The 14062-nt window shown below is 39.8% G+C and overlaps 1 protein-coding gene across 1 annotated transcript; it reads left to right on the top strand.

Moving 5' to 3' along the window:
- The first annotated feature begins 12323 nt into the window (after positions 1–12323).
- On the top strand, positions 12324–14062 carry LOC148176316 (cytochrome P450 4C1-like). The gene is made up of 6 exons (XM_088035039.1): positions 12324–12720; positions 12763–12951; positions 12999–13065; positions 13114–13240; positions 13284–13845; positions 13893–14062. Exons 1-6 carry the CDS (start codon positions 12324–12326, stop codon positions 14060–14062), a joined length of 1512 nt encoding a protein of 503 aa, XP_087891165.1.

The raw sequence follows: 14062 nt of genomic DNA, 5'->3' as shown, positions 1-14062 counted from the left end.
CTCAAGAGAACTGAAGAAACTTCTAAAAAAACTCCAACTGAAAAACAATGGTTAAATGAAACTTTTAAAGCACCAAAATCAAAAATAGTGTATTAAAACGCAAGTTTTGTAAGAAATGTTTGTTTATACTATTTTTTCTGTTGTGACATTATTTTAGTGTTTTTTCAAAATAACAATTAAAATTTTTATTCAGGGACATTTTCCTAAAACGGTTTAGTTGGTAAAACATCATTCAAGTGTCATCTGTCATCAAACTATGGCGTTTACTATTGGTTGAATATCATTGTTTTGACAAGCAATTGACTAGAGTACTAACTCACTGTTTTAGTGCTTTAAAAAGTTCCTTAAAGCAATGGAGAGAATTAAAAAACAGTGCTATAATGTAACTCTTAAAGCATCGGATCAGAAAATGTGTATATTAAAACACAAGTTTCATAATCCAAGAGTTTTGTCTTATAAAGTGCGTATTTTAAACTTTTTTTTTGGTGTGATTTAAAAAAATTTGAAGTTTACATTTAGGGACATTTTGCTATAACTGTTTAGTTGGTGAAACCTCATTTATGTGTCATCAAATGGCGTTTATTATTGGCAATTGACAAAAGTATCAACTTACAAAACAGTGTTTAAAAGAGTTTCTTAAAGCATAAAAGAAAATTAAAAAAAACAGTACTTTAATGAAACTCTTAAAGCACCGAAACAAAAAACAGTACTTTATTATAAAACTAGAAGTATAAAATTTGTATTAAAACATGAGTCTAGATTTTCAGAATGAGTGTTTTTTGATTTTATGAAACGAGTTTATTTTATGATATTTTTCCTAAATTGCGTGTTAAATACAATTAAAAATAAATTTCTACTTTTCCAGGGTAACAAAGCTGTTAACGCACCCGATGTGAAAATGGTCTATTAACGCATTTAAAACGAATGCGAAAATAGCTTTGTTCCAACACCGAATTGGGAAACAAGATATTAAAATACAACTGTTTTATAAAACATGAATTTTATGCTATTTTTTCTACGAAGGCAGTATTTTAACGTTTTTTTAGAAAAACAATTTGAAATTTCCAATTAGGGACATTTTTCTAAAACGGTTAAGTTGGTCAAACGTCATTCAAGTGTCATGTGTCATCAAATAGTGTTTATTATTGAATTAATCTCATAGTTTTGAGAAGTAATTAATAAGAGTACCAACTCACAAAACAGTGCTTTAAGGAGTTTCTTCAAGCATCGAAGACAATTAAAAAAACAGTGCTATAATGGTAAACTGAATAACTACTGCGCTAAACTGTTTAAATAAAAGTGTGCTTAATACTATTTTTTCTACGGCGGCACTATTTTCACGTTTTTTTTTAATATTTCGAAGTTTTTATTTAAGGACATTTGTCGAGAACAGTGAAGTTGATAAAATATCATCAAGTGTCATCTGTGATCAAAGAACGTTTATTATTGGACGAATCTCACAGTTTTGACAGGCAACTGATAAGAGTACTAACTCACTAAACAGTGCGTTAAGGAGTTTCTTAAAACATCGGATACAATTGAGTGCTAAAAAAGTGCTATTAACTCTTTAAGCACCGAATCAAAAAAAACAAAAGAGAATTTTTATAACTAGCTTTGTTACAACACTAAATCGGAAATTAGGATATTAAAATACAAGTTTTATAAGATGTAGATTTTGGCGCACGAGTGATATAAGCAAACGAGCCGCAAAACTGTTTTATAAAACGTGATTTTTATACTATTTTTTCTACGAAGGCATTATTTTAACGTTTTTTTGGAAAAACAATTTGAAATTTCCAATTAGGGACATTTTTTTAAAACGGTTAAGTTGGTCAAACGTCATTCATGTGTCATGTGTCATTAAATAGCGTTTATTATTAAATGAATCTTATAGTTTTGAGAAGTAATTGACAGAAGTATCAACTCACAAAACAGTGCTTTAAGAAGTTTCTTAAAGCATCGAAGACAATAAAAAAAAACAGTGCAATAATGGTACACTTTTAAAGCACTGAATAGAAAAATAGCATATTAAAACACAAGTTTTATAAGAGACGCTAAGCGGTTTTCTAAAGAACAAGTGCGCTAAACTACTTTATGAAATTTGTGTACTATACTATTTTTTCTACGGAGCGATTATTTTAACCTTTTTTGTAGAAAAATAATTAATTTGGAAGTTTTTATTTAGGGACATTTTCCTGGAACAGTTAAGTTAATAAAACTTCATTCAAGTGTCGAAACCGTGCTTTAAAGAGTTTCTTAAAGCATCGCGAATAATTGAGTGTAATAAAAGTGCTATTGTGTCTCGTATATTGTAAAGTATCGGAGGCAATTGAAAACAGTGTTACTTTTTCTTAAAGCACTGATTCAGAAAACTAGCATGTTAAAACTCAAGTTTCATAATAAGAGTTTTGGCGCACGCGTCTCGAGCGGCTAGCCGAGTGTTCTAATTAGAAACAAGTGTGCGAAACTGTCTTATGCAACATGTGGTTAATATATATTTTTTTTTGTGATGGCGCTATTGTAACATTTTTTTTGAAAAACAATTTAAAGTTTCTATTTAGGGACATTTTCCTAGAACAGTTAGGTTGGTATACCTCATTCTAGTGTCATTTATCATCATACAAATGGTGCCCATAGTTTCGACAAGCAATTGACAGAAGTACCAACTCACAAAACAGAAAAAATAATGCTGTAATGTAACTGTTTTGCCTAGCGACTCGTTTGGTCTTATGAAACTTGTGTTTTAATATTCTATTAAGTAACTACATAATGAGTAATTAAAAAGTTTCCAAAATGTCTCTGTAGATCAGTTCTTTATCTTGCAAAAGCACTAAAATCCGAAATGTTTATTTAAATGCCTTGCTCTTAAGATGAACGTTTCAAAGATCACATTTGCAAGAATGGTAGAAAAAAAGTGCCTTCACTTAAAATTCGTCGAAACTGCCTCTTCACCTTCTCCATCATCTCCGATCGTTGTAACGAAAGTGTTAACATCGTTACATGGAAAAACAAGACTACACAGACATCTCTTACTATGAAATGATTAAAGGCAATTTGTGTGTGCAGTAGCGATGGTCGTTATTCACTAGTGCCGTTTATAGCCTGTCTTCATGCCGACATTGTTCACATTACAAACTCATTTTCCAGTTTACAGTAATACAAACGGCGCATCACTAAAATATATGATTACAAGAAAAATCCTCCAATCTGATCGAAACAACAGAAAAAATCCTCAAATTATGCTAATGGCGATGAGAGCGGGGATTTATTGGTCTTGATTTAACATGAGATCAAGAATTCGCTGATCAAACTCAATGATTGTATCGTGCTATCAAGATCGAGATTTGCATATTGGAACGAAGGTAGCTGGGAAATCATTACAAAGACATTACAAGAGAATGTTTATTTAAAAAAAAATTCCGACGGGTGACCTTACATGTCGACATAAAGTATTACTATATCACTAATAATACAATAAATTTTGTTTTAAGGGGCACTTAAAATGGCGATTTCAACTATGGGAACGAAACTTTATTAACAACAAAACGATAGTTTAGCGGATGTTTGTTTGATCGTCTAGAGTACGTACTGAAGGGTTTTATGCTCAATTGGGCGCGAGGCGAGCCGAGCCGAGAATTTATTGCCTTTTACTTCAGTCGAATAAAATTGTCAATTTGCAATTATAAGATAAGATCGGATAAATGCTATTTTAAAAATAACAGATTCGAAAATTTCAATATGTTATAATGTTATAAAAATTCTCTTTTGTTTTTTCTGATTCGGTGCTTAAAGAGTTAATAGCACTTTTATAGCACTCAATTGTATCCGATGTTTTAAGAAACTCCTTAACGCACTGTTTAGTGAGTTAGTACTCTTATCAGTTGTCTGTCAAAACTGTGAGATTCGTCCAATAATAATAAAATAATTTGATGACAGATGACACTTGAATGACATTTTATCAACTTCACTGTTGTCGGCAAATGTTCTTAAATAGAAAGTTCGAATAATTAAAAAAAAATGTTAAAATAGGGCCGCCGTAGAAAAAATAGTATTGAGCACACATTTTTTTTAAAACAGTTTAGCGCAGTGTCCCTTAGAAAACTCGCTTAGCATGTCTTATAAAACTTGTTTTTTAATATGCTTTTTTTTAATTCAGTGCTTTAGGTATACCACTGTTTTTTTAATTTTAATTGTCTTCGATGCTTTAAAAAACTCCTTAAAGCACTGCTTTGTGAATTTGTACTCTTGTCAATTACTTCTCAAAACTATGAGATTAATTCAATAATAAACGCTATTTGATGACACATGACACTTGAATTAAATCTGGGACTTTTACATCGATTTTTTATTAATATCGATTTTGCCAAAAAAACATCGATTTTTAATACATATATTTTTATATTTTTATTTTATAACAACTAAACTCTGTTAAGTTTTAAATGTCTTTATTTACAAGGAATATAATTATTACAGTAAATTGCCTTTGGGGTCAGGACCGCTAGCCGGTGCTCTGTCTCCGCAGGAGTCTTTCTCGCTTGTTCTTTTGGGATTGGGACCGCTGCCGGTGCACCGCTCTCAAAGAAAAGTCTTATTGAAAAATCAAGAAACAAGTGCTCGTTGTTGGTGGCGGTGCATCTTATAGAGGGTTGCGGGTGACCGTTACAATACAGCGCTGAGCTGGACCAATGAATCGTGAGGGTGGTGGAGTGGGGTCTTTGGCCGTTATGTCCGAGAAGGCGACGGTGGTGCCTAGGCAGAGGGTGGGGCGGAGCGCATTGACACTATTTTCGTTACAATCTCCCCCTCAGGCCCATGAAGACGACTCGGCTAGTGGGCCTGAATCTTGCATGGTCGACCTCGTTTTCGTAGGGGAGCGATGGGGTTGGTCGCTGCGTCTAGAGGTCCTCTAAATGGTATTAGATCGGATGCGTGGTATACTCCCAACACCAGGTCTGGTTGCGAGGGACTGGCAACTTCAAAGCTAGTGGCTCCTTTCTGTTGGAGGATTACATAGGGGCCATCTTGCTTAGGGGCAAACTTCGAGGTGTAACCTTTGGAGGCGTTGCTGAGTGGATGGGTTTTTACCATTACTAGGTCACCAGGGATGTATGGGGGAGTGGTTCGTCTTTTTCCGTCGGCGTATTTTTTCCGACGATCTTGCTCCTTTTCATGGGTTTCCCGGGCCTTCTTTAAGGTATCATCGAGTTCTAGTAGAAGAGGTGTTGCTTCTGGTATGAAGTTTTCTCTAAGCGTGATGCTTCGTAAGTCGTGGGTGACGTCGTCTACGGTACGGAGTTCACGCCCAAACATCAAGTATGCCGGACTATAGTCTGTACTAACGTTCCAGGCGGTGTTCATCGCGAATCGAATGGCTGGCAATTTCTGGGGCCAATTCGGATGAGGTTGATCACCTAGTAATATTGCTAGTTGCGTTTTAAGGTCACGATTCTTTCTTTCCACAGGGTTGGCTTCTGGGTGGTACACTGGGGTGAATGACTGAGATATCCCCAGACAGAAGGTGATTTTCTGCATTACGGCACTAATAAATTGGGTGCCATTGTCACTGACGAGACGTCTGGGTAGACCATAGCGTAGAAAAACCTCGTTAATCAGAGTGCTAGCGCACGTTTCGGCGTTGGCTTCGGTTAACGGGAATACTTCAATCCAACGAGTGGCGTAATCTTCAATGATCAAGACCCATTTTTCTCCTTTCGAAGATGGGGGTAGTGGGCCAAATAAATCAACGGCGAGTACTTCCATGCGCTGTTGCAGCACCGGGGTTTGTAGTAGCCCAGCGGGTTTCATGTTCGAGGTTTTATACCGTTGACACTCGAGACAATTTCTAAGATAATCTGTAATGTAGCGTCGCATTCCCGTCCAGTAATATCGTTGTGCAATGCGACGCGTTGTTCGTTCGATTCCGTAATGACCGGCAGTTGGTGAATTATGGTATTCTGCCATAATCTTTGTGCGTTCATGACTTGGAACAACGAGCTGAGCGTCATCTCTTTCACCATCTTGGGAGTATCGGTACAGTACTCCTTGATTTAGGATGTAGCCTCGTGTAACCCAGGGTTGAGTTAGGTCAGCACTAGATTTAGTGATATCTTCAATGATTTTCTTTAACTCTGGATCCTTGAGCTGTTCAGCTCGGATCTCGTCTGCTTTTCGGATTGGGAAGTCAACTTCCACGGTGCTTATAGAAGTAATTGTCTCTTCAATCGAAGGTCTAGAGAGCATGTCTGCGACTACATTTGCTTTTCCAGGGGTGTATTCGACGACCAGGTTGAAAGGCTGTAGTTGAAGAGCCCATCTGGCGAGCCTTCCGGTAGGTGTTTTTAATGTCATCAACCACTTAAGAGGTTGGTGGTCAGTGATGACAATAGTGGATGATTCTTCAAGATATCCACGAAACTTTCTCACAGCCCAAACGATGGCGAGGGCTTCTCTTTCAGTAGTAGAATAGTTTTTCTCTGGGGTGGTTAAGAGTCGGCTTGCATATTCGAGCGGTTTCTCTTCAGGACCCTCCCCCTGGAGGAGCGCCGCACCGATGGCGTAAGAACTAGCATCAGTCCTTAGTATGAATGGAATGTTTGGATCTGCTTGTCTTAAGATAGGGGCGGCGACAAGATGACTCTTCAGTTGTTCAAATGCTTCCTGGTGAGTTGGACCCCATTCCCAAAGGGCATTCTTTTTTAGTAGGGTGCACAGAGGTTTCGAAATAGCCGCGAAACCGTTGATGAAGCGTCTAAACCAGGAGCAAGTTTGTAAGAACGACTGTAGTTGTTTTACGTTCTTTGGAGAAGGTATTTGTGTGACGGCGCGGACTTTTTCGGAATTTGTTGCGATGCCGGCCGGTGATATTATATGGCCGAGGTACTGCACTTCTTGGCATCCAAACTTGCATTTAGCTCGGTTGATTCGTAATCGGAATTCACGCATTCGCTCGAATACCAACCGCAAATGTTGTAGATGGGTGTCTTTATCAGGCGAGATGACGACCCAGTCGTCCAGGTATGCAAGTAGAGAGAGCTCTGGGAGTCCAGTGCGAAATCGATCCATTAGTCTTTGGAATGATGCGGGCGCGTTTCGTAGCCCAAACGGAAGTCGCAAGAATCGAAAGAGGCCGAAGGGACATATAAAGGCTGTCTTATCTCGATCTTCCGGTCGCACCTGGATTTGCCAGTATCCGGCCTGGAGGTCAAGTGTGCTTATACACCCAATTTGCCCAACTGACTGCAGAAGGTCGTCTAATCGTGGCAAGGGGTACGCATCTGGCTGCGTGATAGCGTTGAGTCGACGGTAGTCGATGCATGGTCGAACGGTGCCATTGGGTTTGGGTACCAGCACTACGGGTGCTGACCATGCGCTATCGCATTCTTCAATGACCTGGGCTCGCAGCATCTTCTCGATCTCTGCTTGAAGTAGTTCTCGTTTGGCGGCCGTAAGTCGGTATGGGGGTACCGAAATTGGTGCATGACTGCCGGTTTCAATTTTGTGTTCAGCATATGGAGTTGGAGGTCCATTTTCTTTGAAGACGTCTGCGTACTCGTCGATAGTCTCGTTGAATATGTTGCGATCTTTGCCTTGGTACATCGTGCCTTCTTCGGGTCGTAAGTGCAACGATGAGATAAATATTTTGCGTGGGCCGCCGGGGAAAAGATCCATTTGCGGCATCTCTTCATAAGCGTCGGCGATGGCGACGTTAGCGTCTCCCCACATAAATTGATCTGCGTGCCGAGCTTGATACACGTTCCATACCCCGTGTGGAGTAATAATACCGGTCTGTTGTATCTGTGGGACAGGTGGTGCCGGACCATACCCTTCGTAGATGTCATCATCTTCCATGGGTTCGATCATTGCGTCCAAATTCATTTCTTGGAACACCGCTTGGACCTGTTCTTTCGTGGGCGTCTTATGTTTGTCCATATCTACAAACGGATGGCGCCAATCGGGACGATCCCGGAAGTAGAAATATTTGCCACACAGGTCAGGGACCACCTGGGCGTCTTCCAAGAAGTCTGCTCCCAGCAGAGTACGTGTGTTGTTGTTGGTTGACAGGACTATGAAAGTGGTTTTCACAATCCTGCCCATGACCGCGACGTTAGTGGTTATAGAAGGAACCACCAGGTGCCGAGTTGTACCATCAGCGAGGGTAGCTAGCACGGGTTCTGTCTTGGCCGTGTGCCCCGTTTTCAGCAGGTGGTGGTACAGTGACGCGCTGGCTACACTGTTGCAGGCGGCGGTATCTAGGTAACCGGTTCCCTCTGAGCCGGCGATGTTGACTTGGATCGCTGGACGCGACCGTGGTATCAGTGTGGTCGCTTCCACGGCACAGAATGCCATGGGTTCTGTACTCGGCCCATTTGATGTTGGCTTGGGGTTGCAGTTAGGGCAGTTGCGTCGGAACACCCCAGGACGATTGCAACCGTAACATTTAATTCCCTGAGCCGGGTTCTGTGGGGTGGAGCTCGATGAAGGTGGCATTTCTTGCTTTTTCTTACGGCATTCTTGCTCTTGATGACCGAAACATCGACAGTAGTCGCATTTCGGTCTGGAAGCGCGAGTACCGTGTTCAGTCTTTTTGTGGCCTGCAGGTTCGACTACCGTCTTCTTACTTCCCTTCCTTTCTTGTTCGCCGTCTTCAACAGCGCGAGCTTTGTTTAGGAGATCAGCAAAGCTCGTAACGCTGGTGCGCGTGACACGGTCACGAATTTTGTGACGGAGGAGGCCATAAAGAATGTCTATCTGCCATTCTTCATCCAACTCTCTAGACATTCTGGACATCTTCTCCCGCTGGATGGTGACGTATCTATCTGTTGTCATGTCATCTGGTTGGGGTTGGTTGAAGATATCGACGAAGAGGCGATGATTCGGAACCGTTGGTGCGAAGGCACCCCGTATTAGCTTTACGGTTTCCTCCCAGGTTGTGGCGTTTGCCTTTACGCCGTTCCACCACTGCAGAGCTTCTCCCCTGAGAAGCAGTGGTAGCGTTTCGATGGCATCTGCATCGGCGATCTTCTCCACCTTTTTGTAGAGAGTCGAAGCGATGATGAATTCATCGACAACCGCGGCGTTTCTGGTACCGTCGAAGCGTGCCGAGCACTGGCTAAAATGCTTGGACACCTGGACCTGCGGTGCTTCAGGTGCTTGTGGAGTCGCTCTTCGCAGGTGGTCGATCAGTTGCTGAAACTGCTCATTCGACATCTGCAGTGCCATGTCGGGGTTCAAGCGAAGACTTCTTCGAACTGTAATCGGCGTCGTGGGCGCAATATTGAAATCTCTTGGCGGGATTCGGGCCGCTACGTTGGGCGTCAGTTATAACAACTAAACTCTGTTAAGTTTTAAATGTCTTTATTTACAAGGAATATAATTATTACAGTAAATTGCCTTTGGGGTCAGGACCGCTAGCCGGTGCTCTGTCTCCGCAGGAGTCTTTCTCGCTTGTTCTTTTGGGATTGGGACCGCTGCCGGTGCACCGCTCTCAAAGAAAAGTCTTATTGAAAAATCAAGAAACAAGTGCTCGTTGTTGGTGGCGGTGCATCTTATAGAGGGTTGCGGGTGACCGTTACAATACAGCGCTGAGCTGGACCAATGAATCGTGAGGGTGGTGGAGTGGGGTCTTTGGCCGTTATGTCCGAGAAGGCGACGGTGGTGCCTAGGCAGAGGGTGGGGCGGAGCGCATTGACACTATTTTCGTTACAATTTTCAATATCATTAAAAATAATAATAATTAATAATTGCGGTTGTATTTTATTATTATGAGTTATATTTTAGACTTCTATTTATTCTTTTTAATCTCGAATTTGTTATTTTTTTTTATAATTTATTTACATATTTTTTTGTTTATCACTTAAGGTTTTTATTTATTTTTGTTTTTCACAATGTTGTTTTTGTTGTTTTTCAAAATCGATGTTTTCTCCAATTTATTGGAGATCGATGTAATTGTGCTCTTTTTTTTGACTTGAATAACGTTTGACCAACTTAACCGTTTTAGGAAAATGTCCCTAATTGAAAATTTCAAATAGTTTTTCCAATAAAACGTTAAACTAATGCCTCTGTTAAAAAAATAAAATAAAATACACGTTTTATAAGTAAGTTTAGCGGCTTGATTGGTAATTTCGGGTCTTGTGCGCCTAAACCTATATCTAACGAAACTGGTATGTTAATATCCTATTTTCCAATTTAGTGTTGTATCAGAGCTATTTTCGCATTCGTTTTAAATGCATTAATAGACCATTTCCATATTGCATGCGTTAACAGCTTTGTTATCATAGAAAGGTAAAATTTTATTTTTATTGTACTTCACAAGCAAATTAAGAAAAATAGCATAAAAAACTCATTATATAAAATCTAAAAACACTGAAATACTAGACTTGTGTTTTAATATTCATTTTATACATCTAGTTTTCTAATATACTAATTTTTTGTTTCGGTACTTTAAGATTCTTATTAAAGCATTGTTTGTTTTCAAAACTTCAAATGGTTTTTCAGAAAAACGTTGATATATTGCCACCACAGAAAAAATACGTTTCATAAGGCACTTTTTCTATTTCGCGTTCATAATGAAGATATTTCGATACGCGTTTGAGCGTATTTCGGTATCGTAATAGACCAATCCCGTGCCAATATTTCCAGTAACTTATATTTTTCTTAGGTTTGCAGCAGACAAACCGTCAACCTGCCGTCAACGTTGACAATTTAGATTTTGGTTTTGATAAACCATGATAAATCGATCAATACACCATTATTTCTTGTTGTACTTGGCTTAGTAATTCATAGGAGAAAAACTCTTTGGATGCAAGAGAACTATCATGATCATGATCAACATCTTCGCTCTCTTGGCTCCCTTGCGCTCCGATAACCTCAAAACGTCACACCTGTCAAACTGACTGAAATTGGATTTAGCTACTTCGAATTTTTTTCCCAAACATTTTAAATGCCAACTACCCTAAAATTCCCTACATTTCGAAATCAAGTTTTTTCGTTTAAAATAAGGCGAAATAGAAAAAATAGCGTATGATACTTGTTCATAATGCATTTTGCCGCACTTACTACTTTACGACACTCCTCGCTGCGCTCGTCGTGCCTTAAAAACGTGCGTGCGGCAAAATGTTTATTATGAAACGCGTTTCATAATATACTATTATAGCACTTGTCTTTTAGAAAACCCGCATAGCATAGCGGCTTTTTTGGAAAACGTTTAGAAAGATTTCTTTAAGATTTACGAGAGATAAATTCTTAGAAGATTCTTAAAAATATTTTTTTTTATCTTAATTCTTAAAAGGTTTTTTGGATTTCCCTAGAAAGTCTTTGTAAAAAAAATTTTTGAGATTAATTAAAGATTCTTTGTAAATAAAATTATCGAAGATTCTTTAAGAATTGGTTAGTTTTGGAGATTTGCATCTTCGGTGACTTTTTGATTCTTAATTTAGAAATTCTTGTCTGAGATTTTTGAATATTTTTACTAAACTTTTAGAGACATTCTCGTCAGATGTTGTTAAGATTCTCTAGAAATTATTCTTCTTTTAAGAATTCTAAAGTTTTTGGCGTTTTTTTGGAAATTCTTTAAGAAGTTTTCAGAAATGTCTTGGAGAGATTTATTGCACTGCCTTCAGATTTTCTTTGGAGCTTTTGAAGAGTTTTTAGATTCTTAAAAAAAATATTTTTCGTGAGGATTGTTAAGAAATTCTTCAAAAATTTAGGAAAAGACTCCTTGAATATTGTTCACACTCTTGAGAGGAAAACTTTTCAGTACTTATTCTAGATGAGTAAATAAACTTCTTCTCTATCAAATTTCTTTTTTTTTCCTCTGTAAATGCAAATTGATTGTTAGTACCTTAGAATATACAGAGAGGTACTAAGAGGCACATAAAATATTATACTGGTTTATCAGTACCATTCATTGTCATTCCATTAAAACCTCTTAAGGTACTAGTCCGATAAAGCAAGATTACGCTGATTCAAAAAACTGCGTGATTCTGGCTCCCCACATTCCAGTAAATGCGTATAATTTAATATGGAAATACTGCCGTGATTACATAAATCTGTCGTCAGAATCGTAAAAAAATGACAAAGATAATCCGCTAAACGATTAGTTTTAAACCTAAGCTTTAGCGGATATTTGAAAATACCATCAAAACAAAATGATTTATTCAACAGCTATTAATGTCAATTTTAATTTTCTTTCTTTGTTGGTACCTCCGCCATAAAATACGCATTATTTATAAAAATTTGCGCAATGCCTGACGTAAAACTCGTTTTTACCTTTGGCCCTCGCTGTTCATTTATAAACGGCACCAAACAGCTAAACCTCAGAAAAAATGTGTGGTACTAACAGTGGTACCTCTTGTTCGTACCTCACCGCAACCAACGTTCTTTTGGCGGTACTCGTGGTAACCGTCCTTTGGTTGGTATCTCGGTACAACAGCAAAAAACGGTACCTCTATTACCATGCATCGAAAGTTCACGGCCCTCTGGTACTGCCCATCATCGGGAGCAGCTACATGCTGTGGGGTGGTACCAAGGATATTCTAGAGACCATCGTAAAGATGATGAAGAAGTACAAACCAATCTGCAAACTTTGGCTTGGAAATAAAGTGATGTTCTTCGTGTCAAAACCGGAGTACCTCCAGGTGATCATGAATAGGTCTTTGGAAAGGGAGGAAGGGTACCGATTCATACGGCCGGTTTTTGGGTACGGGCTCTTCACTCGCACAGGTAAGGAAAACAGAAGTTTGGTGGTACTCACAGCTCGTGTAGTTAAAGATTGGAAAGGCCACCGCAAGGTGATTGTCTCCACGTTCAGCCAACAGATGTTAAACAGCTTCATTGATATTTTCAATCAGTACTCGAAGGAGTTTGGCAGGAATTTGCGGACGAAAGTCGACGCCAAAGAGTTTTTCGATGCGTTTCCGGTACTCACCCAGTGCACCTTGGATATCATGTGTAGTAAGTTTAGTACCACTTTATTGACATCCTCTGAAAGTTCTGTTAAGGTTCCGTGATGGGTACTGAAATGAACGCGATGAAGGAAGAGAGTCAGTTTATCATCTGGATGACCAAGTAAGTACCTTTCGCTATAGTTACCACCACCATGACGCTTTTTCTTAGAGTGGCCGAACTGTGCATCATCCGCATGTTCAACGTGTATCTCTGGCCCGATCTCTTCTGGAAGATGACTTCCATCTCAAAGGAAACCGAAGATTTGGACCAGAAGATCCAAAACTACGTCAAAAAGGTGAAGTACCAAACCACTCGTGCACCTCTCTAAGTCAGTCTAGGTCATCGAAAAGAAGAAAGCGAAGCCGTGGGACGACACCTTCGGCAAGAAGATCTTCCTCGACCACCTCCTGGAGCTCACCGAAAAAGACGAATCCTGGAACGTGGACGAGGTGACTCACGAAACGCGGAGCGTGATCATGGCGGGGAGTGACGCCACGGCCATCACCCTCTCGTACTGTTTGGTGATGCTGGCGATGTTCCAAGACGTCCAAGAGAAAGTCCACGAAGAAATTCACTCGATCTTCGGGGAGAGCGACCGAGACATTGAAGTTGAAGATTTGGCGAAGTTGCAGTACTTGGAGCGGTTTATCAAAGAGACTCTGAGAGTTTTCCCGGTGACTTCAACGATCGGTCGGGAGCTGACCGAAGACGTCGTTTGTGGGGATTTGATCCTACCAAAAGGTAGTTCCATTGCAATTCCCATCTTTTTTATCCACAGGAGTGAGGAGTACTGGCCGGACCCTCTCAAGTTTGAACCCGACAGGTTTCTACCCGAAGAAGTGGCGAAGCGGCACCCGTGCGTTTACATGCCGTTCAGTTATGGCCCTAGGAACTGCATTGGTACGACAGTGGTGGGAGTACCAGCACAGTACTGTTTGTTTTTTCAGGATTTAAGTACGCTTACATGGTTATGAAAGTGATACTTTGTAATTTATTGCGCCATTACAAAGTCGCCGAAACTAGTTACAACTTTATTACCGACTTGAAGGTGAAGTTTGACGTTGCCACGAAATGCGACGAAGGCTACCCCGTGAAGTTGGAGCTCCGGAGACCGTGA

Source organism: Gnatocerus cornutus, chromosome 4 (genome assembly GCF_029298725.1).
Source record: "Gnatocerus cornutus isolate USDA-ARS CGAHR chromosome 4, icGnaCorn1.1, whole genome shotgun sequence".
NCBI lineage: Eukaryota > Metazoa > Arthropoda > Insecta > Coleoptera > Tenebrionidae > Gnatocerus > Gnatocerus cornutus.
This window is presented reverse-complemented; position numbering and strand designations above follow the sequence as displayed.

Excerpts from the sequence above, each read along its gene's own strand:
- LOC148176316 (XM_088035039.1), top strand. The coding sequence starts at position 12,324 with ATGTGTGGTACTAACAGTGGTACCTCTTGTTCGTACCTCACCGCAACC. Across the intron at positions 12,721-12,762 it reads CGGGCTCTTCACTCGCACAG|TTAAAGATTGGAAAGGCCAC; the intron begins GTAAGGAAAACA and ends CAGCTCGTGTAG. Across the intron at positions 13,066-13,113 it reads TTTATCATCTGGATGACCAA|AGTGGCCGAACTGTGCATCA; the intron begins GTAAGTACCTTT and ends GCTTTTTCTTAG.